Source organism: Bombina bombina, chromosome 4, assembly GCF_027579735.1.
Source record: "Bombina bombina isolate aBomBom1 chromosome 4, aBomBom1.pri, whole genome shotgun sequence".
Classification (NCBI taxonomy): Eukaryota; Metazoa; Chordata; class Amphibia; order Anura; family Bombinatoridae; genus Bombina; species Bombina bombina.
In genome coordinates, this window is record NC_069502.1 from 653750703 (window position 1) to 653778501 (window position 27799).

Genomic DNA, 27799 nt, shown 5'->3' on the forward strand with positions numbered 1-27799 from the left:
AGGAAGAGAGAGGGCTGCACGGCGCGTGTAAAGTGGTAGATACACGCGGAAACTCCGCCCCGGGTGTCTGGGCTGCTGTAAGCATGCTCTAAAGATTTGACGCGCAGGGAATTTAGGGACATAAACAGCGTGCATTGTTTACAGGCTGGTTAAGGGTGGACCCATTAGCTAAACGGGGGTTACAATGTCGGTAGAAGTCGAGGAGCAGAGTCCCGCATATGACAGCAAATGCATCTTCTGCAAGATCGCTAATAATCAGGAGAGTGGTGCCGAGATGCTGCACTGTGATGTGAGTACCGGGCGGTGGTACGTGACGTCACCACCGAGTGTGACCAGGAAGGGCGACTATGGGGAGTTATTAGAGTGACCAGGGACATGAGATTGAGTATTATAGCTGTGTTTTTAGTTCATGTTACAGTAATCGTTTAAACTTTAAGCAGTATAATGGCAGGTTTCATGTACACGAATATTATTTGGTGAAAAAAGAGCAGGGTTAAAGGGACATGTTACCACTACATTTTTTTTTTCATGATTCAGATATAATAGCCGATTTTAAACAATGTTACAAATTACTTCTATTATCTAATTTTCTTTGTTCTTTTTTAATCCTTTGTTGAAAAGCATACATAAACAGGCGCTGGCAGCTGCACATATGCCTTTTTTCATTTGGATTACCAATGTGTTCAGATAGCTCCAGATACCAAGGGAATGAAGCAAAACTGATCATAGAAGTCAATTGCAAAGTTGTGGGGGGTTTTTGTTTGGTTTTTTTTAAGTTGTATGCTCGATCCAAATCATGAAAGAAAAATGTTGGGTTTCATGTCCCTTTAATACTATAATAAAGGATTAGACCCTGGGACTGTAAACACTGTGGTTTTAACATAAAATGCTTAATTGTGCATAGTAACACAATATTGCAATATACTTTCGTTACTTATTTTGGTCATTTATTTGTAATTTATTTGATTTTCTAGTCCTGTATACTAAAAGAGCACATTGCAGGCTTTGCAACCCTAACCTTGCTACTTATCTCTCCCTAATTTGCAGTTTTTCAGACTCTGCTCATATGTTGATCCGTTGGAGGACTGCAAAAGGGTGCTGTAATTACATGGTGTTCACTGCCCCTTTAATATGCAATGCCCAGAAAACATTATCAACTTTTATTTTCATAATCACACAAAACCTAGTTAATGCACATTTGTCTATGTGGCACATTTAGCTGTCAGTTGCTTCTTCTGCAAACTTGTCATTTCCTCTAGTAGAACGCATGTCATGTGTGCTTACAGAAAACGTAAACAGTATTTTATCCCACAAATTTACAGTCCCTACTATTCACCCTTTTCTTTTTTTAATTAGATTTTTCACAAGTGCTTCCTGTTGATCCAGTATAATAAAGATTTAGATTTTGATATACATAACATAGAAGAAAAAAAACATCAAGAAACTGGGGCATGCTGCCCTCTTCCCTTAAAGGGATACTGAACCCCATATTTTTCCTTTCATGATTCAAATAGTGCATGCAATTTTGAGCAACTTTCTAATTTACTCCTATTATCAAATTGTCTTCGTTCTATTGCTATTTTTATTTGAAAAAGCAGTAATGTAAGCTTACGAGCCGGTGTTCTGTCGAGAACTCCAATATGATGTCACTTCCGCCAGCAGATTACACTAATTGCCTCTATTGCGCATGCGAGCGCGCATCAGAGATTTTTCATCTGAAAAAAAGCGCACCCTTTGGGAGAACTTATCGATTTCTCCAAAAAAAGATAGTGTGCATGCAGAAATTTTTTATGACGCTAAAAAAAGACAGACCCTCTAGAAGAACTTATCAAGTGCTCCAAGAACAGCTGGTGCGCATGCACGCATTTTCTTAGAAACATGACACATAACGTGTAAACACCGGGCCATCTGCTTCTCATACAATTTTAATAAAACATATTGTAAAATAGTAAAAACACAACAAGTATCCACCGTATTTTATTTACTTATAGTAATTTGAGTAAAATTAGCTCAAAACATGGACGTTTGCAAAAACGAAGTAGCTTAGAGAAATAAACAATCATTGATAATAAATATTGTGAGTGCTCAGCGGTTTCACAGCTGAATATTGTAACAAGCGAAAACTTAGTCAGCTCGGCCTTAGGGTAAAGCTTATGAGAAGCACGGTGTTTACACGTTATGTGCCATGTTTCTAATAAAATGCGCGCATGCTCACCAGCTGTTCTTGGAGCACTTGATAAGTTCTTCTCAAGGGTCTGGTTTTTTTTTAGCGTCATAAAAAAAATTCTGCATGCGCACTATCTTTTTTTGGAGAATTTGATAAGTTCTCCCAAAGGGTCTGCCTTTTTTCAGATGAAAAATCTCTGATGTGCGCTCGCATGCGCAATAGAGGCAATTGGTGTAATCTGCTGGCGGAAGTGACATCATTTTGGAGTTCTCGATGAATTGGAGTTCTCGACAGAACACCGGGCCATTTTTGGTTCAGCACCCTTGGTAGTGCTTGCTGATTGGTGGCTACATTTATCTGTCTTAATCATTAAAGAAAACATTTGGGTTCAGTATCCCTTTTAAGGTGGTTTAGCACTGATTTTGCTTAGTTACTCACAAATGATTTATTTTGCAGATATTTAAACAGACATATAATATATTAATTTCTAATCTCTACATAATAGCTAAACATAAATATATATTTATTTATACACAATAATATTCACACCGATAGTATGCCCACTGCTCCTACATAGAATGCTTTTTTCTATCATGATTGTTGCTGCAAAACTGATTATCCATCTAAAAATACAGATTACTTATAAAAAAAAAAGTGAGGTAGGAGGGGGGTAAAACAAAAGCTCACAGATAAATTAGCTAAAACTATTAACCCAAGCCTCCCTGGAAGAAAGTAGTACAAATTTCAGAAGGAAACAAAATTAAATAATGAATGTATACTGCAATAATGTTTCAGTTGTAATAATGACAATTTTTATGTGTTGAAATGTTGAATTTGATGGTCCTTTAATGTGTGTATATATTAATGTATTTAATGGATAGCTACAAAAACATGGTTGTATTGATCTGTCTTACTGTGAGTTTAAAATACAATATTGTATTTTTACACTCTACACCAGTGTTCCCTATAAGGACACATTTTGTGAATGGCTCAGCAGTGAAACAGTTAAAGGGACATAATACTCATATGCTAAATCACTTGAAACTGATGCAGTATAACTGTAAAAAGCTGACAGGAAAATATCACCTGAGCATCTCTATGTAAAAGAGTAAGATATTTTACCTCACAATTTCCTCAGCTCAGCAGAGTAAGTTCTCTGTAAAAAGTTATACTTTATCTGCTGCCCAGCTGCAGGTAAAAAATAAAATAATTAAGAAATGAACTGCAGCCAATCAGCATCAGCAGTGCTGAAGTCATGAACTCTTTTAATGTGATCTCATGAGATTCCACTTAACTCTCATGAGATTTCATAGTAAAATTCCTTAAAGGTAAGGTAAAGTTTCTAGTTATTAAATCCATACATTGAAAGTAATTTTCAAAAATAAGGTAGTCGCTAACTTAGTTTTGTGTTACATTATTTATTTTACCTGTAATCCAAACTTGTTATTTCAAACCGTTCGATTGAATTCTCCTCCCCCATGCCACTTCCGTGTTTATCTCTCTGATTACACCAAGCGTTCTCACCCCTTTGTTTTCGTCAGCGCAATGCGCGTTCACAGAGTCAATATCGTATGCGCATGCGCCACTTCCCCCGCTGCCAGATACATTGTTTCAATTACAGCAATAATTTTCTCCAAAAAAAAAGATATTTATTCTTTATGTCGCGGTTGATTCTAAACATACAGAGCTTGATATCTTACCCACACTTGCAGCGCGATCTTTGAACTGCTTAGAATGAATCAAAACAAAACGATCGCTACACCGCTAGCACTGCGCATGCGCTACTCGCGAACGAGCACAGGTTGAAGTGGGTTGTGTCGAGTCCGGCGCATGCGCACAGTCGGCGAGTGACGTCGGAATTGATGGGCTAAACCCCTGAAGGGGAAACTGCCGATTGGAGAGTAAGATAGTAAGCGGATGTCAATCAAATAAACAAAAATGTCGGGCGGACAAAAGATTTGAGTATGGACAATGTTTGAAAGGTAGAGAAAGGTAGATTTCGGGTTGATAATTTCAAAATGATGAATGAAACTTATGGTTTTTTTTTTTATACTAGTACACATAGCGTTAAGTAGTGTGATCAACTTTACCTTACCTTTAAACTGAATAGGGAAAATATGAGTATGCACGAAAGCTCACTCCCTTAGCAGTCCCGGGACAGGCATACTGATTTGCTGCTTAGAAGTCCTTTACAATGGGATGTGGCTACTGAGGAATGTTTGAGGTAAAATATCTTTCTTTTTTACATAGAGATGTTCAGGTGATATTTTCTAGTCAGCTTTTTACAGCTATGCTGCATCACTTTCAAGTGTTTCAACATTTGGGTATCATGGCCCTTTAATTAGGGAACCTCTTACACAATGCAGACAGCAAGTTATAGTTCCCTTATTAACCCTTTGAGTGCTAAGCACTTTCCCACCTGTGCTAAGATTTTTTTTTATTTTATTTTTTATTTTTTTTAAACAAAAATTTTTTTTAACTTTTATTTTTTTTCAGACCCCTGAGATACAGGCTTCATTGTTAAGTATAAATAAAGTTGCACGGTGACATCATCATGTTATTGTGCGTGACGTCACCACGCAAAACGGGAAGCCCCGGCGATGCCTGTCACTCTACAGGCACGATCGCCAGGGTAGGAGCGGATGGGAGCCCCCAGATCACCCTCAAGGTGGGAGAGTGCTAGTGACGGCTCTGAGCCATCATTAGCACCAGAGTGGGAAACTCTGACGGCTCAGAGCCGTCATTAGCACTCCAAAGGGTTAAAGGGACACTGAACCTAAATTTTTTCTTTTTGTGATTCAGATAGAGCATGACATTTTAAGCAACTTTCTAATTTACTCCTATTATCAAATTTTCTTCATTCTCTTGGTATCTTTATTTGAAATGCAAGAATGTAAGTTTAGATGCTGGCCCATTTTTGGTGAACAACCTGGGTTGTTCTTGCTGATTTGTGGATAAATTCATCCACCAATATAAAAGTGCTGTCCAGAGTTCTGAACCCCAAAAAAAGCTTAGATGCATTCTTTTTCAACTAAAGATTGCAAGAGAACAAAGAAAAAATGATAATAGGAGTAAATTAGAAAGTTGCTTAAAATTGCATGCTCTATCTGAATCACGAAAGAAAAAATTTGGGTTCAGTGTCCCTTTAACTGTTTCACTGTCCTGCCGCTCACAAAATGTGGTATTATAGGGAACACTGCTCTACACATAAAAACAAAACAAAGTCATCAACATTGTTTTTCCATTTTACCATTTTTTTCCATTATCTGGAATAACATTCTCTATGTTCAATCCCCTGTCTTATGGCATGTATTATTTTTACTGCTAATGGCCTACAGTTCTAAGTGGCATGCATTAGCTTTTGCCGTTGCACATGTGGTGAAGTGTGGTGATGTTCTTTAAGGATTTTAAAATAATCTTATTTTGTCTAAATGTGTTAAAGAAGTAATGTAATACACATATTGGCTATATTGTCTCTTTAAATCACAAAAAGACATAGCATTACAATAATCTTTTGTGCAAAGCATTACAGTGCCTTTTAGCAGTGCACCTTTAATATGACTATATGACCCTTTAGGAACGTACTGCTGAAACAAGCACTTATATTAATCTTTAAGGTGATAGATGAACCATTCATTTTTAATGTAGGACTTGTAATCCAATGTGTTTTTATAAAAGCAGATGCAGTAATACTCCTGTTTTGTTATTTTGTTTTTCCCTTAAAGGGACATGAAACCCAATTTTTTTTTTTTCATGAATCAGATAGAGAATACAATGTTAAACAACTTTCATTCTCTTGGTATCATTTGTTGAAGAAGCAGCAATGCACTAATGGTTTCTAACTGAACACATTTGTGAGCCAATCACAATATATATATATATATATATATATATATATATATATCAGCCACCAATCAACAGCTAGAACCTAGGTTCTCTGCTGCTTCTGAGCTTGCCTAGATAAACCTTTCGGCAAAGGATAACAAGAGAAGGAAGCAAATTAAATGATAGAAGTAATTTGGAAAGTTGTTTAAAATTGTATTCTCTATCTGAACCATGAAAGAAAAATTTTGGGTTTCATGTCCCTTTAACTATATTTTCGTTTCTATATAACTGCCTTTAATATCTAATTTATATATGTAATATATCATACGTGACAGTATTTTTGTGTGTCATTAATTTCATAAAGAAACCAGATTTTTTATTTTACTTCACTTTCTTCAAATATACATAATGAGATTTAAAGGGACAGGAAACCCCACAATTTTCTTTCATGATTTGAATAGAACATACAATTTTAAATAACTTTCCAATTTACTTCTATTGTCAAAATTGCTTTATTCTCTTTTTATCCTTTGCTGAAGGAACATCATTACACTACTGGCAGCTAGCTGAACACATCTAGTTAGCCAATCATAAGAGACAAATGTGTGCAGGCACCAATCAGCAGCTAGCTTCCTCTAGTGTAGGATATGTGCATATTCTTTTTTAACAAGGGATATCTAGAGAACAAATTACATTTGAAAATAGAAGTGAATTTAAAAGTGTCTTTAAATCACATGCTCTGTCGGAATCCTGCAAGTTTAATTTTGTCTTTCCTATCCCTTTAATTCTAATCTGTTTCTGTTTATATGTTGATATAGGATGATTTGGTATGCTTTAAAGATATAAGACCTGGTGCTCCTCATCATTATCTGGTAGTACCCAAGAAACACGTGGGGAACTGTAAATCTCTTACAAGTGAGCATCTACAACTAGGTAAGTTTTTATCTTTTACCCTTTGTATGAAAATCATAGCCAGATTAAACCACAGGCCAACAGTAACATATGTGACTGATTGGTGCAGGGGGTACTCCCTGTGATTTCATAACTGGGTGTAAAACATTTGCTAGGTGAACCCATTTGCTGCTAAGCCATTGTGTACCCATTTGCTAAAGCTTGTTTTACTTGTTTGCACTTATTTGCATTAAAGGGGCGTAAAACCCCCTTTTTATTTCATGATTCAGAGAGTGTATACGATTTTAAACAAATTTCCAGTGAACTTTTATTATACATTTGGCTTCATTTTTTTTAGGTATCCTTTATTGAAAGAGCAGCAATGCACTACTGGTAGCTAGCTGAACACATCAACAGGCCAATGCTAAGAGACATATATATGTCAGCCATTAATCAGCAGTTAGCTCCCAGCTTCTGAGCCTACTTAAGTATGCTTTCCAACAAAGGATACCAAAAAGAACAAAGTAAATTAGATAATAGAAGTAAATTGGAATGATGTTTAAAGGGACACTAAAGTCAATATAAACTTTTATGATTCATAAAGGGCATGTAGTGTTAAGAAACTTTCCAATTTACTTCCATTATCAAATTTTGCAGTCTTTTTATATTCACACTTTCTGAGGCCCCAGCTCCTACTGAGCATGTGCACAAGCTCACAGGGTATATGTATACTAGTCTGTGATTGGCTGATTGATGATATGATACAGGGGGGCGGAAAAAGGGATTCAAAAACACATTTGCCAAAAAATCTATTGCTTATTTTAAATTCAGATTGTGTTATTGCATTGTCTTTTTATCATGCACATGTTAAGTATGTAATTCTACTGTATTTAGTAGTCATTTAAAGTTGTATGCTCTATTTGAATCATGAAAGACATTTTTGGGGTTTCATCGTGAATGTCAGTGGGTTTTTTTTTCAGTGTGTATATGTGTACACTACCTTGTCACTGCCTGACTAATAGGCCGCTTATTGACTGTCTTGGATGATGATACCCTGTTGAGAGAGTATACTTTAAATATTCCCTGAGGAAATGCCACTAATATGCGCTTGAAGCTTACTAATACCACGCAACACGGAGGCTAAACCTTGTGCTTTCTGCAACTATCTGTATCTGCTTCATGACTAACTTTTCAGCTTGCATAACCTTTTTCCAAAGGGACATTCTCACTCGATAGCAAGAGTAGCTGCCTCTAAGTGAATACTCAGCGAGGCTGGCTGTATACTACTGTGCTAAATTGTTTGTTTGCATGACAATAAGATATTTGTACATATTTTGGGGCACGGCACCACAACCTACTTAGATCCCATACATATACCTGCCCGGCATTTAGCCTTAACCCTATAAGGTGCCGTAAGCAGCTGGGTGTAGTAGCTTGTATTTCAGTCCCCCACAAATATATCTTATAGTTACATGTATATGTGCTATCAGTCTTTAAGAACATCAATACTTCTGCTTAGGTGTTGGGGTACACTAACTGTAACTACTTAGATCCCATATAGTAATCTGCCCGGCATATAGCCTTACATACTAAGGTGCCGCAAGCAGTAGGGTGTAGTAGTCTAATTATTGTCCCCCATTCTTATCCTGCAGTTTACACACATGGCTCCACAGGCCTGTGAAAATAACCACATATCATGTTTATAATTTCTGTTTTGGTATAGACACTATCCCCTGACCGGTCAGGTTTGTAACATAATATGTTGTATTTTTTATGCTATTTGATATCCATATAAAGAGATCATATCTACCTATTGGGTCTTTTTGCGTTTTTCTATTCTTGTGTATATATATATGTAATATACAGTAAGTGTCAGAGAGTTCTCTCCTTTGCAGCTACACAAGCCTTGGAGGCTGACACATTTTGAATAAGTTTTTTGAGCTTTAGTTTAATTTTGTAAAAGAGTGCTGAATTCCCTGTCTTTCATCCTGGTCTTTTCTATTTCTTTTCCAGGATTTATTCTTTCTATATAAACTCATCTATATATATATATATATATATATATATATATATATATATATATATATATATATATATATATATATATATATATATATATATATATATATATATATATATATATATATATATATATATATATATATATATATATATATATATATATATATATATATATATATATATATATATTGTTGGACTTGAGTCTTTTTTATATATGTATCATATGCATGCCTTCCTCCTCATATTTAATTGTCAACTCCTGGGGTTTAAACAAATATTTATTTTAATACATTTAAACATAATAAAATATTAATGCACAATACTAGGTTTTATTGCCAATGGTAAAGGAATGACAACTTTCTATATACCTCAATGAAAATATAATGGTAATACTTTTTTTTTTATCTATTGTTTTCAGTGAAAAGCATGGTGGATGTGGGAAAAAATGTTCTGCGGAGCAACAATGTTACAGATTTGGATGACATAAGGTAATCATCATTTTTTTTTATTATTATTTTTATTGAAGTTTTGAAAAGAAAACTGCTGTGAAAATAAAACTAATAGTAATGCAATAAATTATCTTGGCAGTTAATATTTTTAAATAACAAATTATCTTTTATAGTCTGGTATTTTATGAATAAATTGCTTAACGGGAATTTCAGAGAAAAACTTTTGAGTTTTTGATTTACCTATGAAAATGTGTGTGTGTGTGCGCATGCGTGAAACGCGTCAGGTGTCATCCTGGTTATTCACCTTGTACCTGGCAACGTTGCTGAATAAACACAGCTATACCAAGTTTTGAGCCTTCAGTCTCCGTTCTTTCCTTCTTGGGATATACGTGTTAATAAAAAAATAAAAAAAACATTTGTACTACATAAAAAAATTAAAAAGCTCACCCCCTAATCTAATGCTGACCTACTAATAGACCATAAAAGGGCTTTTTTGTAGGGCATTGCCCTAAATTAAAGGGATACTAAACCCAATTTTTTTTCTTTCATGGTTCAGAGCATGAGATTTTAAGCACCTTTCTAATTTACTCCTATTATCAATTTTTCTTTGTTCTCATGCTATCTTGATTTGAAAAAGCAGTACTGTAAGCTTTAGAGCTGGACCATTTTTTGTTTAGAACCTTGGTAGCACTTGCTGATTTGTGGCTAAATGTAGCAAACCAATCAGCAAGCTCTACCAAGGTGCTGAACTAAAAATGGGCCGGCTCCTAAACTTTTATTACTGCATTTTCAAATCAAGGTAACATGAGAACAAAGAAAAATTGGTAATAGGAGTAAATTAGAAAGTTGCTTAAAATTGCATGCTCTACCTGAATCATGAAAGCAAAAATGTGGGGTTAGTATCCCTTTAAGCAGCTCTTTTTGCAGTTACAAAAAATTCTTAGTCCCCCCCTAACAGTAAAAACCACAAACCTACCAACCCCCCCCCCCAATAAATAAACCTAACACTAAAAAACCTAAACTAAACTGAAAATGGCATTTGTATGGGCATTGCCCTTAAAAAGGGAATTAAGCTCTTTTGCTGCCCATCCCTAATCTAAAAAAAAACAAAAAGTCTAAAACACCCCAAAAAATAAAACCTAATCCCTATGAAAATAAAAAAGCCCCCCCTAATCTAATGCTAAACTACCAATAGCCCTTAAAATGGCTTTTTGTAGGGCATTGCCCTAAGTTAAACAGCTCTTTTGCAGTTACCAAAAAATCTAAGTCCCCCCTAACAGTAAAACCCACCACCCACCAAACCCCCAAAAATAAACCTAACACTAAAAAACCTAAAGTATCCATTGCCCTGAAAAGGACATTCAGCTCTTTTGCTGCCCATCCATAATCTAAATAAAAAAAACATATATTAAAAAAATAAAAACCTAAGTCTAACCCCGAAAAATTAAACCTAAATTTTAAATTAATCTAAAATTACAGGAAATAAAAAAATCTAATATTACAGAAAATAAAAAAACAAAATGATCAAATTTTTAAAAATTATACCTAATCCCTATGAAAATATACCCTCCCCAAAAAAATAAAAACACCCCCTACTCTAAGAATAAACTGCCAGTAGCCCTTAACCCCTTAATGACCACAGCACTTTTCCATTTTCTGTCCGTTTGGGACCAAGGCTATTTTTACATTTCTGCGGTGTTTGTGTTTAGCTGTAATTTTCCTCTTACTCATTTACTGTACCCACACATATTATATACCGTTTTTCTCGTCATTAAATGGACTTTCTAAAGATACCATTATTTTCATCATATCTTATAATTTACTATAAAAAAATTTATAAAATATGAGGAAAAAATTGAAAAAAACCACACTTTTTCTAACTTTGACCCCCAAAATCTGTTACACATCTACAACCACCAAAAAACACTGTGCTAAATAGTTTCTAAATTTTGTCCTGAGTTTAGAAATACCCAATGTTTACATGTTCTTTGCTTTTTTTGTAAGTTATAGGGCCATAAATACAAATAGCACTTTGCTATTTCCAAACCATTATTTTTCAAAATTAGCGCTAGTTACATTAGAACACTAATATCTTTCAGGAATCTCTGAATATCCATTGACATGTATATATTTTTTTTTAGTAGACATCCCAAAGTATTCATCTAGGCCCATTTTGGTATATTTCATGCCACCATTTCACCGCCAAATGCGATTAAATACAAAAAATCGTTCACTTTTTTACTAATTTTTTCACAAACTTTTGGTTTCTCACTGAAATTATTTACAAACAGCTTGTGCAATTATGGCTTAAATGGTTGTAAATGCTTCTCTGGGATCCCCTTTGTTCAGAAATAGCAGACATATATGGCTTTGGCGTTGCTTTTTAGTAATTAGAAGGCTGCTAAATATCACTGCGCACTACACGTGTATTATGCCCAGCAGTGAAGGGGTTAATTATGGAACATGTAGGGAGCTTTTAGGGATACTTTTAGCTTTAGTGTAGTGTAGTAGACAACCCCAAGTATTGATCTAGGCCAATTTTGGTATATTTCATGCCACCATTTCACCGCCAAATGCAATCAAATTAAAAAAAAACGTTAAATTTTTCACAATTTTAGGTTTCTCACTGAAATCATTTACAAACAGCTTGTGCAATTATGGCACAAATGGTTGTAAATGCTTCTCTGGGATCCCCTTTGTTCAGAAATTGCAGACATATATGGCTTTGGGGTTGCTTTTTGGTAATAAGAAGGCCGCCAAATGCCGCTGCATTTCACAGCAGTGAAGGGGTTAATTATGTAGCTTACAGGGTTAATTTTAGCTTTAATGTAGAGCTCAGCCTCCCACCTGAAACATGAGACCCCCTGATCCCTCCCAAACAGCTCTCTTCCCTCCCCCACCCCACAATTGTCCCCGCCATCTTAAGTACTGGCAGAAACTCTGCCAGTACTAAAATAAAAGCTATATTTGGGCTTTTTTTGGGGGGATTTTTGGCATATTTACATATGCTGCTGTGTAGGATCCCCCCTTAGTCCCCAACCTCACTGATCCCCCCCCCCCAAACAGCTCTCTAACCCTCCCCCTCTGCCTTAATGGGCGCCATCTTGGGTACTGGCAGCTGTCTGCCAGTACCCAGTTTAGCAACAAATGTGCCTTTTTTTTAAAAAAAAATGCCCTTTTCTGTAGTGTAGCTCCCCCCCCCCCAAGACCAACCCCCCACCCCTTCCTGATCCCTTAGATGTTTATTTCTTTATTTGAAAACATTTTATTTTTAACTTTTAACAATTTTATTTTTCTGTAGTGTAGCGGTTCCCTCCCGCCCCGTGCACGCGCCCGCCCGCCGCCCCCCCCGTGCACGCGCGCGCTCCCGCCCCCGATCCCGCCCCCCTTCCCTCCACTCGGCACATCGATGGCCGCCCACCCGCCTCCCAGACTTGCTCCCACCAACGATACCGGCCACCGATGTCCGGTGCAGAGAGGGCCACAGAGTGTCTCTCTCTGCATCGGATGGCCAAGGGGGGTTATTGCAGGATGCCTCCATATCGAGGCATCACTGCAATAACCGGAAAGCAGCTGGAAGTGAGCAGGATCGCTTCCAGCTGCTTTCCAGACCAAGGACGTACGCCACACGTCCTCGGTCATTAACTGTCTTTTTTTTTAGGACGTGTGGCGTACGTCCTTTGTCATTAAGGGGTTAAAAGGGTTTTTTTGCAGGGCATTGCCCCAAGATAAACAGCTCTTTCCATTAAAAATACACAAAGTCCCCCCAACAGTAAAACCCCCACCCACCAAACCCCTCAAAATAAAAAACCTAACACTAAAAAAACCTAAACTACCCATTGCCCTGAAAAGGGTATTTGTTGGGCATTGCCCTTAAAGGGGCATTTAGCTCTTTTACAAAATGCCCACCCTAATCTAAATAAAAAAATAAATTTAAAAAAAACAACCTAGGTTTAACCCCCAGGTTGGTACTCACCGTTAGAGAAGTCCGGTGGAGAAGGTCCTGTCCCATGCGGTGAAGTCTTCTTCCAAGCGGCGACCTCTTCTTTCTTGTTCCAGGAACAATCCGAAGCAGAGCTGAAGCAAAGCTGCATCCAGGTGAATTTCGAATATGGCAGGGTGGTGAAAGAATCCACCTTGCGCTGCCAACATTCCATTGAGGATGCGTGCGCAACTGCCGGCAGCAACTGACATTACAAACGCAATTATAGTGTGTGTGTGTGTGTGTGTGTATATGTATATATATATATGTATATATGTATATGTATGTGTATATATATATATATATATATATATATATATATATATATATATATATATATATATATATATATATATATATAATGTGTATATATATATATATAATGTGTGTGTATATATATATATATATATATATATATATATATATATATAATCTCAAAAAGAGACTGTCACTCACTGGTCTTATATCAAAACACACTTTACTGTGACGTTTCAGAGATATAGAATCCCCTTCCTCAGACCTGTATAATACTGTCTACTTTGAATATGTATACATTGTACACCTTCTACATAGGGTGGGCCAATACATTACGTCTAGTTGTACACTCATTTTTGAGATACATGGGTAGATGCTAGGTCACACCCTTAGTTGTTTTTGATCTGTTTATATACCTCCCCATTATCATACTACTTCATTCCGTAATTTCTTACCCTTCGTGTCTTTATATGTACACTTGTAATATAAGGTGGTCTACCGTTATTGAATAACACTCTACTATCTAGCAATATTCCATATTGTTAAAACGACTACTCCTTTAGAGTGCAATAGAGTCTATATACCATAATCTGCAGGGTTTACTATATATTGTCCAAATGTTGGTACTTAATGACTACTTATACAGTTGCTTGCACAATATGTACTATGGGGATCGAAACTAGTTCTAACCATGAACCTATGGAAAACAGATCAGTACTCAGTATGCGATATAACTTATGTGTGCCAAGTGTATTGAGGTGATACCATTATCAACTGTGATGTTGTATGTTCTGGAGAATGTACAAAGCTGCACTATTAATGTAGTCTGATCCGAGATAAATAACAGTACTGTCATTGTATAAAGCATATTTTTGTCTATGGAGACTTGTAACACCTGGCAATACGACTTTGCTTGTTCTTGTTGTTTTTAATTGACACGCGGCATTCGCGACTTAGCGTCCAGTTGCCATGGCGATACATGTGACGTCAGTGTCACGTGATGCTGAGCAACTTCCAGATTGCGGCCGTGAATGCCTTTAGCGTTGTTAGATGTGCAGGGCTATAAATGGGGTAAATTTATATGATATGCTTATTTTGAAAACGGGGAGACCCCGAAACGTTAATAAATACATTCATATTTTGGAACAGGACCCTGGGAGTGACTCCTTCTTCATTTGCTATATATATATATATATATATATATATATATAATATACTATTTTATTTTTTTTAGTAGACAACTCAAATTATTGATCTAGGCCCATTTTGGTATATTCCATGCCACCATTTCACAGCCGCATGCAATCAAATACAAAAATGTTACTTTTTTACAAACTTTAGGTTTCTCACTGAAATTATTTACAAACAACTTGTGCAGTTATGGCACAAATGGTTGTAAATGTTTCTCTGGGATCCCCTTTGTTCAGAAATAGCAGACCTTTATGACTTTGGCATTACTTTTTGGTAATTAGAAGGCTGCTAAATGCCGCTGTGCACCACACTTGTTTTATGCCCAGCAGTGAAGGGGTTAATTAGGGAGCTTGTAGGGTTAATTTTAGCTTTAGTGTATAGATCGGCCTCCCGCCTGACACATCCAACCCCCTGATCCCTCCCTGACCCTTCTCAAACAGCTCTCTTCCCTCCCCCAAATCACAATTGTCACTGCCATCTTACGTACTGGCAGAAAGTCTGCCAGTATAAAAATAAAGGTGTTTTTGTTTTGTTTTTTAAAATTTGTATAATTTTTTTCTGAGGTGTAGGATCCCCCCCTCGACCTATTGGTCGCCATCTTAGGTACTAGCAACTGCCCCTTTTTTTATAAAAAATAAATAAAAAAACATTTTCTGTAGTGTAGCTGCCCCCCCTCAATACCCTATCTCCCTCCCAGATCCCTTTCCCAATACTTTAAAAATACCCCTCCCTCCTTCCCTTACACTATTGATGTCTTATAGTGTAGCGGTCCCTCCTGTCCCCCCACGCTGCCGGACCCATCAGCATCACTGAAAGGAAATCAGCTACCAGCGATGGACCGTCCACCCGCCGCCCTGCCACGCCACCAACGATCGGTACCATTGCTGACCGATGCAGAGAGGGCCACAGAGTCGGTGTGCTTAAATAAGGTATTGCACAATGTCTCAATATTGAGGCATCGCTGCAATACCCTGAAAGCGGCTGGAAGCGATCAGGATGTCAGGCACGTCCTTGTTCATTAACTGACACTTTTCGTAGGAAGTGCTTGGCACGTCCTTGGTCGTTAAGGGGTAAAATACTTGCCAGAAATTTTTAAACAATTTTTTTATGCAAACTATTTTTACTTAATTAGCCCTTTTAAAATATGCACATATCTCAACATGTTTTATGGCACTTTAAGCAGCTATAGACATTTTGTAAGAATTTTTCGATTTGCTATTAAAGGGACAGAATTTTTGTAAAAATGAAACGCAGATGAATTTGTTTTGGTTTTGAATATCATAATTTACAATACACATGTAATACCACATACTTTTTAGTAAAAGTTATCTTTGTTTCATTGATTGTTTTTATTGTACACAGAACAGTATATGTACATATGCTTCATGCACCTGCATTCTAGATCCTCACCTGTTCAGAGAGCCTGCAGTGTCATGTATTTGTTAGAGATGATACAAAATCAACTGGCATTGCTCACACAATATATCCTTTCTGAGAAGGTGCAAAGATTTTTTGTATATATGCTCGGTGACCGTAAAAGCTTTCTCTGCAACGGCAAAATCAATTACTAGAGACATTTTTGCTAACACATCTTTACTGCAAAAATGATTGAATTCAAATGCATTCATTACTCTATTGAAAAGTCAAATTTATTCATATGCTTTTCAACTTTAGAATTTTATGTTGCTTGAAAGTGGACTAATTACCACACTGCAATTTAGAGAGCTATAACATTATGCTTTGATTTTTTTTTTCCTATAATTTCTAGAGAAGTGTGTGTTTTTACAAAATCATATAACTAAAAGTATACAGTCCAGGGGTGCCCTCACTTTTTTTTTCTGTTGGGATCTACTGTTTAAATGAGGAGTTCAACGAGAACCTGCAGTCAGGATCTTTTGAGCAGCGGTCATGAGACCGCTGCTTCCCTAACTCTTCTTCACCTCTTAGGAATCGTCCGACCGGGGAGATTGACAACTTCTGCCCACGCGTGATTGGCTGTGCATGGGGCAAATGCAAAATTACGCCCCTATCCACCGTAGCTTGATAAATCGAACCCTCTGTGTCAGCCAAATTATTGCAAAGGCAAAAGTGCTGACTTGCTTAATCCAGCTGAGATCTGTGAGAACTGATCTGATAATGTATTGCCAAACCCTCATGCAATCTCACAACTAAAGTTTGACTTCAACAATCCATGGAAAGTTCTGCTGTACAGTTGCTGATTGGATTAAACTAGTAATAGCAGATTGATAACAGCAGCACAAACAATCAACTAATTGAAATTCAGCAGACTGACATACACTGCCCTGACTGCGGCAGCACCCCCCGGCCCGATGTGTCAGATCTAGACTTACCCGTGGCCATAGGGGTCCTGCCCGGCATCCTCAAAGACTAACAGCACCCCACAGTCACTCCACCAGCATGAGTAGACAGAGAGTGGTGTGACTTGTCAGAAGTTAGTCTCCCTCGAGTCAGTTGGGGGATATGCCAAAGGGTGGGCCTGTCCGGCCACAATGTACCAGCAGCGCCTTTGCGATCAACCTATTGGGCACCCCTGGTATACACCAAACAGTGCCATCATCGTATTATCTTTTTAAAATGTATCCTAAAATAAATGACAACAGAATGATTTATTTTAAAAAAATATATCCTCTTGTCTCCGCTATTTTAGTTCTAGAACAATTAAGGCTGTGACACACTGCAAGCGGAGCGACGCGCAGCGTATAGATGCAGCTGTGCGCGCTCAGTGTGTCTTGCCTATTCATCTCTGAGCACTCTGCTGCGTCAGGTCGCGTAGCTGAGCGCTCAGAGATGAAATATTTGATCTTCAGAAGCGATGCGGAGCGAAGCAGCTGCTTCGCCTCGCACCGCATCGCTTGCAGTGTGTCACAGCCTTTATACTCCAATTATTGCACCAACATTTTGACTATAAGCATTTTTATTGAAAAGAAAAGTTAGGTGACTTTAGCCCAAATTAATTAATTGTCTGTGATTACTGTCTATAAATTCCTCTCTTCCCCAATCTCTTGACTTGAGAAATCTAATACCCCTCTTCAAGGCAAAGACTTCTGTTTTTAAAATAAACTCTTCTACAGATTCAATGCTGCCCCCAACAGAGCTACAAAAGTTGCCTACTAGTTAATCTGATCAGTCCGTGGATCAACTGCACTCCCTGTTTAGAATTGAAATGGACAGCTTAGACTTCATATGCTATATAATATGTTAACAGGCTTAAAAGTGCAAGCTCCCTTTTCATATGTAATATGTCTGTGTTTAAAGCAATTGTAAATTCATCATGACAGGTTTACAGTACTGTATACAGAAGTTGGTGATTAGATAGTAAGTGCAATGTTTAAAAATGTACATTGTTATCTTGTTTTCTAATTACATACTTTGCAACTGTAATTTTTTTCACATTGGTGTGAAGATGATGTTACCCATATGCTAAATCAATTACATAAATAAACAAAGAAATAAAAAGACACTGCAAAGTTTCTCTTAATTTTTTTCTTTCCCCTGTACCATATAATATATATATATATATATATATATCAGCCAATCGGAAAGTGTGAATATAAAACTACTATGCACACTCTGATAATGGAAATACATTTGAATATTTTTGTTTTGTTTTGTTTGTGTTTTTTTTAAATTGCATGACCTCATCTGAGTGATGAAAGTTTAATTTTGAGTTTCATGTTCCTTTGGGGGTTATTTCTCCAACATTAGTGTGTCCGGTCCACGGCGTCATCCTTACTTGTGGGATATTCTCTTCCCCAACAGGAAATGGCAAAGAGCACAGCAAAAGCTGCCCATATAGCCCCTCCTCAGGCTCCGCCCCCCAGTCATTCTCTTTGCCGCTCTGAACAAGTAGCATCTCCACGGAGATGGTGAAGAGTATGTGGTGTTTAGTTGTAGTTTTTTATTCTTCTATCAAGAGTTTATTTTAAAATAGTGCCGGTTTGTACTATTTACTCTAAAACAGAAAAGGATGAAGAGTTCTGTTTAAAAGAGGAGTATGATTTTAGCAGCAGTAACTAAAATCAATTGCTGTTCCCTCACAGGACTGTTGAGCCCAGAGAACTTCAGTTGGGGGGAACAGTTTGCAGACTTTTCTGCTCAAGGTATGACTAGTCCATTTTCTAACAAGACTGTGTAATGCTAGAAGACTGTCATTTTCCCTCTGGGGGATCGGTAAGCCATTTTCTTAGACTCATAACAGAATGAAGGCTTATTAATGGGCTATATACTGGTTGACACTCTTGTGGGCTACATCGATTGCTTTATTCAATATTTATATGAGGTTTGAAGTGTTTTTTACAAAACCTAAGTATTGGGGAACAATTTTAGCCGCCAGGCAGTAGTTTAGACACCTTCCCAGTCAGGAAGGGCCTTTCTCTCTAGTAAGCAGAGCCTCATTTTCGTGCCATAATTGCACAGTTTCTTTTGGATGCAGTACATGCAACTTCATGTGAGAGGGTCTGGTGGCCAGTAAAAACGTTCCTGGAAGGCTTATTTTGGTATCGTATAACCCCCAAGGACAGGTGAAGTCGCAGCAGACGCTGTGGCTGGGACTGTAGTGGTTTAAAGTTGCTAATTGATAAAACGGCTCCGGTTTCCTCATTTAAAGGGTTACAAGCCTGAAAATTGGGGTGCAATACTTTTAAGGCATGAAGACACTAGGGTGCAAATTTGGTGAATATTTCCTTCACAGTTTTTCGCATATCCAGAAATAAAGTGTGCTCTGTTTAACATTTAAAGAGACAGTAACGGTTTTGTTTAAAAACGGTTTTATTGCATTAATAGCCTGTATAAGCCTGTCTAACATGTCTGTACCTTCAGATAGAATATGTTCTGTATGTATGGAGGCCAAGGTGGTCCCCCCTTTAAATGTATGTGATAATTGTGCCATGGCGTCCAAACAGAGTAAGGACAGTACTGTCACATTTAATAAGGTTGCCCAAGATGATTCCTCAAATGAAGGTAGTGGGGATAGTTCATCATCCTCTCCTTCTGTGTCAACACCAGTTATGCCCGCGCAGGCGACACCTAGTTCATCTAGCGCGCCAATGCTTGTTACTATGCAACAGTTAACGGCAGTTATGGATAATTCTATAGCTAATATTTTATCCAAAATGCCAGCATTTCAAAGAAAGCGTGATTGCTCAGTTTTAAATACAGTAGAGCAAGAGTGCGCTGACGATAATTTATCTGTCATACCCTCACACCAGTCAGAATTGGCAGTGAGGGAGGGTTTGTCGGAGGGAGAAATTTCTGATTCAGGAAGAATTTCTCAACAGGCAGAACCTGATGTTGTGACTTTTAAATTTAAGTTAGAGCATCTCCGCGCCTTACTTAAGGAGGTACTAACTACGCTGGATGATTGTGACTCTTTGGTCATTCCAGAAAAATTGTGCAAAATGGACAAATTTCTAGAGGTCCCGGTGCACCCTGATGCCTTTCCAATACCTAAAAGGGTGGCGGACATAGTGACTAAGGAGTGGAAGAAACCAGGCATACCTTTTGTCCCACCTCCTATATTTAAGAAAATGTTCCCCATGGTCGACACAAGGAAGGACACATGGCAAACAGTCCCTAAGGTTGAGGGGGCAGTTTGTACGTTAGCCAAACGCACGACTATTCCTATTGAGGACAATTGTGCTTTCAAAGATCCTATGGATAAAAAATTGGAGGGTTTGCTTAAAAAGATTTTTGTTCAGCAAGGTTTCCTCCTCCAACCAATTTCGTGCATTATTCCTGTCACTAGAAAAGGAGACTCCATATGAGGAAGTCATGGACAGAATTCACGCACTTAAGTTAGCTAATTCCTTTATTTTAGATGCCGCTTTGCAATTGGTGAGGTTAGGGGCGAAAAATTCAGGGTTTGCAATTGTGGCGCGCAGAGCGCTCTGGCTAAAGTCTTGGTCGGCAGATGTATCTTCCAAGACAAAATTGCTTACTATTACTTTCAAAGGTAAGACCCTTTTTGGGCCAGGATTGAAGGAAATTATTTCAGACATCACTGGGGGAAAAGGCCATGCCCTCCCATAGGATAGGCCTTTTAAGGCTAAGAATAAGTCCAATTTTCGTTCCTTTCGTAACTTCAGGAACGGACCGTCTCCTAACTCTGCAGCCTCTAGACAAGAGGGTAACGCTTCCCAGGCTAAGCCAGCTTGGAAACCAATGCAAGGCTGGAACAAGGGTAAACAGGCCAAGAAGCCTGCTGCTGCTACCAAAACAACATGAAGGGGTAGCCCCCGATCCGGGACCGGATCTAGTAGGGGGCAGACTCTCTCTCTTTGCTCAGGCTTGGGCAAGAGATGTTCCGGATCCCTGGGCACTAGAAATAGTCTCTCAGGGTTATCTTCTAGAATTCAAGGAACTTCCTCCAAGGGGAAGGTTTCACATGTCTCGCTTATCTTCAGACCAGATAAAGAGACAGGCATTCTTACATTGCGTAGGAGACCTGTTAAAGATGGGAGTGATACACCCAGTTCCATCAGCGGAACAAGGTCAGGGGTTTTACTCAAACCTGTTTGTAGTTCCCAAAAAAGAGGGAACTTTCAGACCAATTCTGGATTTAAAAATTCTAAACAAATTCCTCAGAGTTCCATCGTTCAAAATGGAAACCATTCGAACAATTTTGCCCACAATCCAGGAGGGTCAATATATGACTACCGTGGATTTAAAGGATGCATACCTACACATTCCTATCCACAAAGATCATCATCAGTTCCTAAGGTTCGCCTTTCTGAACAAACAGTACCAGTTCGGCTCTTCCGTTCGGTTTGGCCACTGCTCCCAGAATTTTCACAAAAGTGCTAGGGTCCCTTCTAGCGGTTCTAATACCGAGGGGCATTGCAGTGGCACCTTATCTAGACGACATTCTAATTCAAGCGTCGTCTCTTTCCAAGGCAAAGGCTCATACAGACATTGTTCTAGCCTTTCTCAGATCTCACGGGTGGAAGGTGAACGTAGAAAAGAGTTCCCTGTCTCCGTCAACAAGAGTTCCCTTTTTGGGAACAATAATAGATTCTTTAGAAATGAAGATCTTCCTGACAGAGGTCAGAAAGTCAAAGCTTCTAAACGCTTGTCAAGTTCTTCACTCTATTCTGGAGCCTTCCATAGCTCAGTGCATGGAAGTAGTAGGATTGATGGTTGCAGCAATGAACATAGTTCCTTTTGCTCGAATTCATCTAAGACCATTACAACTGTGCATGCTCAATCAGTGGAATGGGGACTATGCAGACTTGTCTCCCCAGATTCAAGTAGACCAGGTAACCAGAGACTCACTCCGTTGGTGGTTGACTCAGGATCACCTTTCTCAGGGAATGAGTTTCCGCAGACCAGAGTGGGTCATTGTCACGACCGACGCTAGTCTATTAGGCTGGGGCGCGGTCTGGGACTCCCTGAAAGCTCAGGGTCTATGGTCTCGGGAAGAGTCCCTTCTCCCGATAAACATCCTGGAACTGAGAGCGATATTCAATGCGCTCCGGGCTTGGCCTCAACTAGCGAAGGCCGGATTCATAAGATTCTAGTCGGATAACATGACGACTGTAGCTTACATCAACCATCAGGGAGGAACAAAGAGTTCCTTGGCGATGAGAGAGGTATCCAAGATCATCAAATGGGCGGAGGATCACTCCTGCCACCTATCTGCAATTCACATCCCAGGAGTAGACAACTGGGAGGCGGATTATTTGAGTCGTCAGACTTTCCATCCGGGGGAGTGGGAACTCCACCCGGAGGTCTTTGCCCAGTTAACTCATTTATGGGGCATTCCAGACATGGATCTGATGGCGTCCCGTCAGAACTTCAAGGTTCCCCGCTACGGGTCCAGATCCAGGGATCCCAAGGCGACTCTAGTGGATGCATTAGTGGCGCCTTGGTCGTTCAACCTAGCTTATGTGTTTCCACCGTTTCCTCTCCTTCCCAGGCTCGTAGCCAGGATCAAACAGGAGAAGGCCTCTGTGATTCTGATAGCTCCTGCGTGGCCACGCAGGACTTGGTATGCAGACCTGGTGAATATGTCATCGGTTCCACCATGGAAGCTACCTTTGAGACAGGATCTTCTAGTACAAGGTCCATTCGAACATCCAAATCTAGTTTCTCTGCAGCTGACTGCTTGGAAATTGAACGCTTGATTTTATCCAAGCGTGGGTTTTCAAATACAGTGATAGATACTCTAGTCCAAGCCAGAAAACCAGTGACTAGAAAGATTTACCATAAAATATGGAAAAAATATATCTGTTGGTGTGAATCCAAGGGATTCTCCTGGAGTAAAATTAAAATTCCTAAGATTCTTTCCTTTCTCCAAGAGGGTTTGGATAAAGGGTTGTCAGCGAGTTCTCTAAAAGGACAGATTTCTGCTTTATCTGTTTTGTTACACAAACGCCTGGCAGCTGTGCCAGATGTACAAGCTTTTGTACAGGCTTTGGTCAGAATCAAGCCTGTTTACAGACCCATGACTCCTCCTTGGAGTCTAAATTTAGTTCTTTCAGTTCTTCAAGGGGTTCCGTTTGAACCTTTACATTCCATAGATATCAAGTTACTATCTTGGAAAGTTCTGTTTTTGGTTGCTATTTCTTCTGCTAGAAGAGTTTCTGAATTATCTGCTTTGCAGTGTGATCCACCCTATCTGGTGTTCCATTCAGATAAGGTCGTTTTGCGTACCAAGCCTGGTTTTCTTCCGAAAGTTGTTTCCAACAAGAATATTAACCAGGAAATAGTTGTTCCTTCTCTGTGTCCGAATCCAGTTTCTAAGAAGGAACGTTTGTTACACAATTTAGATGTAGTCCGTGCTTTAAAGTTTTATTTAGAAGCAACAAAGGATTTTAGACAAACCTCATCTTTGTTTGTTGTTTACTCTGGTAAGAGGAGAGGACAAAAAGCTACTGCTACCTCTCTTTCTTTCTGGCTGATAAGCATTATCCGATTGGCTTATGAGACTGCCGGACGGCAGCCTCCTGAACGAATCACAGCTCACTCCACTAGGGCTGTGGCTTCCACATGGGCCTTCAAGAACGAGGCTTCTGTTGATCAGATATGTAAGGCAGCGACTTGGTCTTCTCTGCACACTTTTGCCAAATTTTACAAATTTGATACTTTTGCTTCTTCGGAGGCTATTTTTGGGAGAACGGTTTTGCAAGCCGTGGTGCCTTCTGTTTAGGTAACCTGATTGGCTCCCTCCCTTCATCCGTGTCCTAAAGCTTTGGTATTGGTTCCCACAAGTAAGGATGACGCAGTGGACCGGACACACCAATGTTGGAGAAAACAGAATTTATGCTTACCTGATAAATTTCTTTCTCCAACGGTGTGTCAGGTCCACGGCCCGCCCTGGTTTTTTAATCAGGTTTGAAAAATTTCTTTCTCTATACACTACAGTCACCACGGCACCCTATAGTTTCTCCTTTTTTTCTCCTAACCGTCGGTCGAATGACTGGGGGGCGGAGCCTGAGGAGGGGCTATATGGGCAGCTTTTGCTGTGCTCTTTGCCATTTCCTGTTGGGGAAGAGAATATCCCACAAGTAAGGATGACGCCGTGGACCGGACACACCGTTGGAGAAAGAAATTTATCAGGTAAGCATAAATTCTGTTTTTTGCCTTTTCTTCCTGCAAAATATTTTTTAAAAAATGGGGAAAGGCCTTAATAATATTTTCTACTTGCCTTGTATGTATGCTGGAACTCCCTTGAGGGCACTCACCTCTTTACAGTACAGATAGTTATGGTGTGCACTGGGACTCAAGTTGCCGAAAGGAGAGCTTATTTACCTTTTTATTATTTGTAATAATTACTGTGATATTTCTAAATGTGATCAGAAAACATGTATTTAGAAATCTTGATGCAAAGAAGGCCTAAAAGCTTGTAGTTGGTTAGTACAGTCAGTATTGCTTTTAAGAGGTTATGTCACCTAGGAAACATTCCACTTTGCTTTGTTTGGTTTCACTAATAGCAGTTCTTTCATTTTTATTGTCAGGTTGGGTTTTCATTGGCCTCCCTTCTGCTCTATATCGCACTTACATCTACATGTTCTGGCTCCCGCCAGTCAGCTGGGATTTCTCTCCAGAATGATTTATAGGCTCAACTCCTATTGGTTTATAACGGTAAGTGATGCACTTGGCTGGTCACTCCATCCTGGTACCAGTGAGTCTGCATCACTAGGATATATATTTTCCTACACCAACATGTATCCTGTTATGTGTATATTGTATGTATGTATGTATGTATATACATACACACACTATGTTTTTAGTAAATGCTAAAATGTGTTTTATATTTATATATATATATATATATATATATATATATATATATATATATATATATATATATATATATATACTGTTTAGTAAATGATGATATAATATAAGTGCTGTGGTTTGATATACCCCAATTTAGAAGTATTGTAACATTTTTATCTATAAAAACATCATGACTTTATATAGGTTTTCAGTGACGTGTGAAATGACATCAACATTTTCAAATGTATTAAAGGAACATTAAACATGTTATTGTAATATAAAATGTTAATGTTTAAATATGTGTTTTTTACAACATCTGCATAGTATTCTCAGGTTAATCTTTTCTTTGAATACATTAGATCTAGCTTGTATTGGCTGTGCAATGTCCTTGTAAGGGATTTAACCAACTTCAGGACTGGAGCATTTTCAGAGAAGCAATATTGTTTAAGAGGTTTGAGGTTAATTAATTCAGAGGTCATTTGAGAAAGTACTACTTTACAGAAGGTGTAGTAAATCTATATAAAGCCTTATGGCAGTAGGATACAGAACATAGAGAAAAAGAATGCAGGCTATACCTAGGGTAAGAATGGACAAACTGGTGTGTCCTATAATAATTAGCAGCGAGTTATAATGCAGATAGAATTGCTAGTGAGAAAGATGCAGAAACGTATAAGTAAATAAAAGGCTTATACATAGATTTAAAGGGACAAAAACGCAAACATTTTCTTTCATAAATCAGATAGAGAATACAATTTTAAACAACATTCAAATTTACTTCTATTATCTAATTTGCTTCATTCTTTAGCTATCCCTTTTTGATGAAATCGCAATGCACATGGGAGAGCCAATCACACAAGGCATCTATGTGCAGCAGCCAATCAGCAGCTACTGAGCCTATCTAGATATGCTTTTCAACAAAGATATAAAGAAAATGCAGCAAAATAGATCAAAGTTAATTGGAAAGTTGTTTTAAATTGCATGCTCTTTCTAAATCATGAAAGAAAAAATGTTTAATGTCCCTTTAAGAATATATAAGGGCCGATTTATTATGATGCGAGCGGACATTGTAAAATGCTTGTGCAATGTTGCCCCCTTCAGATTTGCGGCTAATCAGGGGGTGTCAATCATCCAGATCGTATCTGATCGGAATGATTGCTGTCCGCTGCCTCAGAGGTGGCGGATAAGTTAAGGAGCAGCGGTCTTAAGACCGCTGCTTCTTAACATGTTTCCGGCGAGCTTGACGACTTGTGCAGAAACTGCTGCATTCGCAGCATGTTAAATCGGCCCCATAGTGTGGTTGATCTTGCATACATTATACAGCCATTATAGAACCAAATAGTTTATATCGTTTCACAGGTAGAACAGATGTCATTACAAAAGGTAAGTGCATCCTTACAAATCTTTTTACTAATAATAATATGAAGAACAAGCTCTAGAGATAAAAGTAACATAGTTTTGTGTTTTTTTTCCCCCTCAGGCTGATCAGCTGATCGAACGACTTCAGTCAAGCAATCCTACAAGCTAGTAGCCTGTACAAAGATCTATAAAATCATACCTGCTGCAATACCAGTTAGTAAATCAGATGAGCCCTTAATGAGTTCGCTGAATGATTGCAATGTTGATTGATTACAATTCAGATTGTAAAGGCTGAAAAATAATTTGCATGTAGTTTTTGGTTTTAGCTGAGAAGCTATCAAGATATAGGTAAGAAAATCTGTGTATAAGGCAAATCTCTCACAAAATGGTAAATATTTTACCTTTATAGAATTTTTTTATGTTTTTATGTGTAACATGCAAATGTTAAAATGTGTTCACGACAGAATATAAGAACATTTCTGTTTGTGACATATGTCAAAAAAATATTAACTCAAGGTTCTACAAATCCAGGAAGCCACAGCTTCTAGAATTATACTCCTGGCTTCCACTTATTTAGATTTTTCCTCTACCCATATACAGAAAGCATTGCATGACTTCTAAATTATATACAGCTGCCGACTCCTCAATCTTCTGTCTGATATTAGTTTGTCAAGCTATGTATTAAAGCATATTTCTAATGTAAAGCAATGATTTTTATTATAACTGAACATTGAAGTCTAATACACTTGTTCCATAGCTCTGTTTAACAAATCTGGGAATTTAAATACAACTAAGCCTTATGCGTCATTTCTTCAATCCTGCATCAATTGGTGCAATTTTCTTGAAACTACTAATTGAAATTACTGTGAGCATATTTTTTTTTTTTGAATAGTAGAAAAAGATTAATTTGTCTTTGTTTTTCTGAGCGCTCTCAGAATGTTGAACTAATACTTTATCTCTAGCTACTTCTTTTTAAAAAGCCTATCACTCTCGCTGTACTGAAATGTATTTACTATTTGTTTTGCTGTTTAGTAGAAAATAGTCGTATACCTCAGCAAAAAAACAATACAATGTTTTTTTCTTTATTTATTTGGCATTGAGATGGATTTAAAAATACTGTCTTGCATTTTAATATGTTCTTAACATTACATAGCAGACTTTTGTGTATTTACTGTTCATGTAAATATTTTTATTTTATATTTAGATCTATGATTAAACATTAATTTATTGAAATCAAATTGTTGTCTTATCCATCTTAAATGTACAGTAATATTTTGCTGTGTTGAATAAAGATACAAACAACATGAATGAAAATAATGTAATAGATCTTCCATGACTAAGTCTCCTTTTCTGGACACACAAAGTTTGCCTAGTCACCAAATTCCAAAATGCTATATGTGGTTATCAGATGTTATATTTTAA

At 38.0% G+C, this 27799-nt stretch overlaps 1 protein-coding gene across 1 annotated transcript; it reads left to right on the top strand.

Moving 5' to 3' along the window:
- Window positions 1-37: 37 nt before the first annotated feature.
- HINT3 (histidine triad nucleotide binding protein 3) lies at window positions 38-27694 on the top strand. Its single transcript, XM_053710716.1, has 5 exons — window positions 38-289; window positions 6811-6925; window positions 9324-9393; window positions 24757-24883; window positions 26499-27694. The coding sequence occupies exons 1-5, from the start codon at window positions 185-187 to the stop codon at window positions 26544-26546; spliced, it is 465 nt and encodes a 154-aa protein (XP_053566691.1). The 5' UTR covers window positions 38-184; the 3' UTR covers window positions 26547-27694.
- Window positions 27695-27799: the final 105 nt, after the last annotated feature.

Bases quoted from the DNA above. Each gene is read 5' to 3' on its own strand.
- HINT3 (XM_053710716.1), top strand. From the start codon at position 185: ATGTCGGTAGAAGTCGAGGAGCAGAGTCCCGCATATGACAGCAAATGC. The intron at 6,926-9,323 runs GTAAGTTTTTAT...TATTGTTTTCAG, and splicing joins AAGTGAGCATCTACAACTAG to TGAAAAGCATGGTGGATGTG. The intron at 24,884-26,498 runs GTAAGTGATGCA...TTTCCCCCTCAG, and splicing joins ACTCCTATTGGTTTATAACG to GCTGATCAGCTGATCGAACG.